At 34.2% G+C, this 6,739-nt stretch overlaps 1 protein-coding gene across 2 annotated transcripts in view; it reads left to right on the top strand.

Annotated features, from left to right (window-relative positions):
* Window positions 1–6,712, top strand: part of PDE5A_5 (cGMP-specific 3',5'-cyclic phosphodiesterase) — a gene marked incomplete at its 3' end in the record, with an annotated part of 29,114 nt that extends 22,402 nt beyond the window's left edge. Inside the window, exons 11-13 of one of the 2 annotated variants that reach the window (XM_035733137.2) lie at window positions 839–979; window positions 6,179–6,308; window positions 6,396–6,436. In XM_035733137.2, coding sequence (XP_035588801.1) covers window positions 839–979; window positions 6,179–6,308; window positions 6,396–6,436 — 312 coding nt within the window. Of the gene's footprint in view, window positions 1–838; window positions 6,309–6,395 lie in introns of both variants that reach the window. The other variant, XM_051211394.1, reaches the window with a different exon arrangement.
* Window positions 6,713–6,739: the final 27 nt, after the last annotated feature.

Genomic DNA, 6,739 nt, shown 5'->3' with positions numbered 1-6,739 from the left:
ACTTTAGTGAGAAGCTGTGATTGATGAAGTTCAATCATTTCTAGTGTTAGACAGGTACTACCGATCGTAATGGATGGCGGTCATATAATATCGCGAACCATCTGAAGCTGAATGTGTTAACCATCGAACTTCAACTTTAGTAATGTGAAGGTAATAAACTTACCGTTGGATATAATGGTCCTAAGTTTGTTCCCCGGTCGGGTCGTAGGTATTCACTACTGAGAAATCTCATACTAAAACGAAAATATCGTTCGGTGCTCGTTGGTTTTTAGTGGTTTTCTATCTAAAGTCAGTCCATGATGTAAACTGTTACGTCTTACCAAAAAATCCTAATGATATTGCTGTAACATAAACTCCTTCCTGCTACTTGTTCAACGAAACAAGATTAGTCAGACTCAATCCAATAAAAAATCCAAGACTGTTAGATGAAAATTTATTTACAAACCAGTAACCGATTACAATAGCATTCTAAATAGATATGAAAGATGTCGTTCTAAACGCTTGGATCAGTTGAACTAGCATTCAATAACTCAATATTTACATACAATTGAGTTGTATATCTTCCTCCTTTCTCATATAAACTATTCACAAAGTTGATATCTTACTGTACAGCAATCACCTCTACCAGCGTTTTACTCGACGTTTTGCCGTTTACCTTTTACTTTCCGGAAGGATTTAAATACTTACTTTGTACACGTTTATATTTACCACGAGCATATTTTATTTCATTAATTTTTTTCCTATTTCGCTTCTCTCTGTCAGTAAGACCTATTTTATTAGGTACAAAATATTCACTTTTTAAAAATAGTTTAACTACCTGAACGTTTATATTTTACAGTTAGAATACAAACGAATGTTGGTCGGATTACTTGTTCATTTACTATCATGTGGCCATGTACTTCCTGTAATAAACACAATGCATAGACTGTTTTTACGCAATCGTGTTGATGTTTCTATTGTTCGCCATTTTGTTACAGAAGTACGTGACATGTTTTTTGATTTTATATTATGAATATTGATAGATTATTACAGCGTTCACCATATACTTATCCATTTGAGATGAACACTTAAATTCATGTTGGATAACCAGGAAACAAACAGTTTGCAAATCAAGAAAATTTTTGTTATCAGTATAGGGTTGTGGAGATCTCAATCAAAGTTTTTGTTTTCAATTTTCATAATCGTCTGTTATTAGCCTTGGTATTAAGCTTAAAAAGGTAGCCTCTAAGCTCGTAATATGTTAACCGATTTTTATCTTAGTGTTACCGCTGACAATTTTCTTCAATTGAGCTCGCTAACAAGTAGACCAAAATCCTATAAAACTAGGTGTTAACTTGAGTAAAACATTAATTCAACAGATAGTAATTATGTACACCTATCAAAAATCGTGCCTGATTTTTATCACCATAATCATTTAATAATTACCCTTTTAAACCCATATTGTGTGGTTTCGTAACTAAAGGAATTACCAAAATTAGAACTGGCGTAAAATTGTGAATTGTTAAGAATATTTCAGTTAATAACGATGAATATAGACGCTTGTGAGACTATTAACAATCGCTCAGCTGTTAAATCTATAATGATGTCGAATGAAACAGCACATGTTAGTGAATGACAATTTATTGAGTTAGAACATTTACTAGAATAAATAACTAGCATTCATATACATATAAAATGTTACCATACACATGAGTCAACCGTAAACCTTGCTGATTATCACTTAGGTGATATACCTCCTTGGCTTCCTTCTACGAAGTCTGTTTCGGGTTATATTATTGACAATGGGACTGTGACTTTGTAGTTGAAGCACATGGTTTTCAATGATTAGACCTCAGGTTCATGCCCCTCTCTGTTTAGCTCGCCATTGGCGAATTGATAATATCACTACCTCTCACACAAAAATATGTCTGGAAGTCAACTGAGTAAACCTGAACTTGGTGAGTTTTCCAACTAAATGGCAGACTTTCGCTGTTTCCTGTGCATTTGATTCCTATGAAATCGTGTCAGTTAGGTAAAACTATTTATATATCTGTTTAGACAGACCAACTAAGTCATTCAAGATATCTTGCTGTCAGTTTATTTGGTGAATGATATGAATACTTATTCATCTATTGCATGCCATCACATAGTGCTGTGGAAATGGATTTTATACATTAGATTGATAAAAACGTTTTATGTCAAGAATAAATAAATATTTGTGTATGATTTCTGTTTTAATTTCCCAAGGCCGTCATATTTTTAGCTATATCAAAGAAAATAGGAGCCAACCGTAAACGCAATCGGTTTATAAACTAGTAACAACTAAATTTCTTAGAGCGATATCAAATTACTTACATAAATGTCGGCTATATTTACTAAATAATAAACATATGTGTAGCGGTATACTACATTACGTCTCATACTAACCTCGGTTTCTAGATAACTGCAATGACAACGACTGTTTTCATCACATTGTTTAAATAAGTTCAGACACCTTATTAAGTCACCATTAGTGGTGTAAGTCCTATACTGTTGTTGCAATTAATAATGACTCTTATTAAAAACTAATTACTAAATCGTTAAAATTATGTCAAGGTTAACAGATAGTGTGCCTGTTCTTAATTATAACATTTTATAAATTGCATTTAATTACTTTTACAGACTGTTCTGTTTAATTTTATCCAATGAAATACTGTAAATTTCGTAACGATATTTTAACTTGACATACACTAATACGGTCCTATTTATCCTGGGACGGCACAAAAATCCAGCACAGTGAGCGAAAGTATTATTAAATAATCAATGCATTCCGCAACTATAAAACTGTTGATGATTACATGAATTATATGGGAGTTTCATAATACTCCAATTTAGTTGGTTCAAATTTATTGTATAACAATTCTAAATCATATCAATGTAAACAGAACGATTTGAGGGGAGCATTTATTGTAAATAAATTCTTTAATCATATTTCCGAAAACAATCCGCAATATTTAACATTACTAAATAAACGACCTATTGAAATAAACTATAATTAGAATACTAAATCATGTACTGGTCCTTCAGTTTTTGCTACAGATTTGGAGCGTTATAAAATAATTTACCAATTTTCACTAACAAGCCATTTCATACTTTATCAGAAACAAACCTAAATTTTTGACCGAATTTAGATTGTTTACGTTTTATATCCTCTTAAAGTTGTCGAAAATTAATGTACCATGTGAATTTATTTATACATAGTGTTTCATATAGACTTATCCATGTAATTCAAAAAATTTCTTTTTGTGATTCGTTTCCAAAACCTACTAGTTGCATTAATAAGAACTTTCGTCTAAATTTGAACGAATAGTTTCACAATATTTGGGCGCCGAGTTAATATGAGACATTAAAGAGGAAGAATGTATGTTTCAACATCAAATCCATTCACACATTTGTACGTACTATATTGTTATTATTATTAGGTTCGCTAGTTCGAATACGCATATTAACCTAATCTTAGTTTCGGTTTTGCAACCCGATCACTTCCTTTGAAGTGACGTTAGCATAAAAGTTAAAACTAGGGGCTGTAGGATAGTGTTCAGTTTCATACTATTTCATTTATCTGTTTACTAGACAAGATCTATATAATTCATTATCCTTATTCATATCACAATGATCACCTATTTTGTCTGAAGTGCAAATAATAAACTTGTCGAAATACCATCCAGTAGTTATTAATGTACTGTTGTGCATTATCCATATCCCTGGTTCAATCATATTTTAATGGACGGATGGTTTATTTGATATAAACTATACTGGGATAACTAAATTTCTGTTGATCGACTGGTTTTATCATATACGCTACGTGTAAAAATAAAATACCTACTCACTGGAAAGTTTTGTTATAATACCTAGGTGAATTCTATTTAAATAAGTCTTTTGCACGTCAATCATCTGGTATCATGCTTCTTATATCCAAAAGTTTGAAGAAGAGTTGTGTTTCAATTTTTACTGAAACTGATGTCTGAAAGTGTCTCCAGTCACTTAACTCGTTTCAATGTTTAGGACCTGATGAAATCCTAAATCAAACCGAATCAGGTGGTTTACTTAGGGGGCCACACCCGCAGCCTTTAACCTGAAGGTCTGATCCACAAGGCAGTGGAGCATCGTAAGGAGATGCAGTCCCATGGTAGCCGGTGACCAAAAGTTGGTTCATACGCCATTTGTTCCTTCAGGATCCTGGAGCTCATGTGCACCATTGGTTTGGAATCAGGGTTTTCCAACCCCCCTAGGCGGATCTTCTATATCCACCACCCGGTTAAAGCGCCGGACATTCGCTTTTCGTCCTCTCAATTTCGTAACCAACACCCCGCCACGAGAAGACAGTGAGTAGGACTTCCCTGGCAGAGGTTATATACGTGTGGCCATGTGAGAGCATTCGGAGAGGGAGAGTGGACTCTCCCCACTCTCGGCCTTACCAGGGCATTGGTAAGAAAGAGCTTAATGTCTCTGCCAACCCAAGGTGTGATACACGGAGCTGTTTTTCTACCCTTTTGCATGATCTGCCGTCTTTTACAGAAAACACTTGTTAAGGATGCGGATGGTCTCACTGTCTGCGCATTGATTTCTGCCTCTACATCCCTTTGAAATGAATGAGTCCTAGTCGCTCATTGAAAGACTGTTTTTTTGTTAATGTTTTGTAGTGTCGGTTACTGTGTCAAGCCCACACAACTTATTCTAGATTTTGGACAGGTCACTTTATCCATTATTCTTGAGTCACGTTTTGACCTTGTTAATTATCAACCTTGACTATTTTTGTATGAGCGCATGTGTGTACATCTTATCCTACTCGTCACATATCCGTAACTTATTTTTGTGTGATTGTAAATATTGATTGACGCTTGGTTAAATCGAGTTGGCTTATCCGCCTTCTCCATCGCTCGTCATTTTGTTTTGCTTCGCTTTCCAATAAACGAGTGTACAAAATATACGTATTCGAAATTCATCCTCGTATTTGACTTATTTAATTCCGTTATTCACCAACGCAAGTTAAGTCGATAATTTTGCACGAGGATTGAAGAGATGTATATATTTCAATAGCAACCAATCATACGATCTAATTGGAGTCAGATCTCGGGTCACAAAGGTCTCACACTTAGCCCTTCTAGATGTCAAACTGTTTATTTTGACCTGGGACATGAGCAGTACTTAAACACTTTTTGGGAATCAAATTAAGTTTGTACTATTGGAGATTCTGTGATAAAAAGAATGTTAAAGGTTGCTTACCTTTGTATAAGTTTTTCCTCTTACCTTTCTTGGTCTTATCATACCTTATTGATATCGAAGCAAGTTATGTCTGACTTATTATATAAAGAGGCTACATACTTTTGAGATTATTCGACAAATACTTCTACTTTTTGTGAATTTCTGTATTATTCTTTACTGTTCCTCATTATTCTTTCCCGGGCTTTTGAGAAAAGATTTTGCTGTATTGCGGAGAGTGCTGAGGACAGTTAGCAGGGTGTGTGGCGAATCTTTCGAAGTCATTATTAATGTGGTTGCAAACTTCTGGCAAGTGTTATCTCGCCAGACACTGACCATCCGCTCGACTCACATCTTTCACCTTATCTTCTGGTAGAACAAGACCGCAGTACATTAGAATCCATTCATGTAACCAAATGTACATTGTCCAGCAAATAAACCATGTGACGAGCAAGCTGTAAGAGCTGAATTAGTCAAAGCTTATATTGTTGAACATGTTACCAAAAGTTGTCTAGATTCGTATCTTCTTAAAAGCACTTCGTCTAATTCCAGGTAGTTTATTTAATTATTTCATGTATACATATATGCAGTTATCGATTGTTTCATGAGAGTAACTTATGGAAATATTGTGTGTTGACAATCCCATATTTTACTAAATATATAATACTGAGTAAAGCCATTAATAATGATAAATAATAATAAAGTTTTCACGTAAAATGTAGTATTGACATTGTCTTGAAATAGGAGTTTATCTGAGTTTAAGGATTTTTGTTTACTGAGGATCTTGACTAAAGGGATATCAGTCCTTTTATACCATCAACTTAATTTCTAAGCTGATCAGACTTTAAGCTACATTAGTTTCATAGGTTTGTTATCTTTTACATGCTGTTGATATGATGAATATTCACCAATTCTGCATTTTCGAGTCCCATTTTTCTTCATTTCTGTCATACCCCAGGTTCTAAAAGTGGCGGGACAACCTTATGCAACGTTCTTCATGAATGCATTACATCCTCTGGTTGTCCATCCAGATATCAGTGATGGTTTGAAAGGGGGAAAAGACACAGATTACGTGAATGAATTCCTCGGTATGTTAATTTTCAACAAGTAATTTGACATGTATTTCACGAATGACAGTACACCGTCCGTATAATTAATATTTTTTTGCTTTTCAGAGTATTATGAAAAAGAAAACTCGCCATCGCCAAGTTATTAATATGTCATCTTATGACTTCTGTTGTACATAATATGTTCTCTATAATTACAATGTTTTTTTTAAGTTCTTCATTTATTGAATTATTACATCCCTTGCAGTGGTACCGACGTAAGCTATTTGAGCTCGGAATATTTTATCCTAAAACCAGTGGTGTGGTTAGGTCGATATTTTGAGTCACGATTTGGTTTAAACAGTCATCTTTCAATCATTCAACGAAGTGCTCGAATCAGTACTGTGACATCGAAATATGACATAACCTAGTTTGTAAGTGTTTTCATGGTTACAATGTGTCATTTGCGTATA

Source organism: Schistosoma haematobium, chromosome ZW (assembly GCF_000699445.3).
Source record: "Schistosoma haematobium chromosome ZW, whole genome shotgun sequence".
Lineage (NCBI taxonomy): Eukaryota > Metazoa > Platyhelminthes > Trematoda > Strigeidida > Schistosomatidae > Schistosoma > Schistosoma haematobium.
This window is presented reverse-complemented; position numbering and strand designations above follow the sequence as displayed.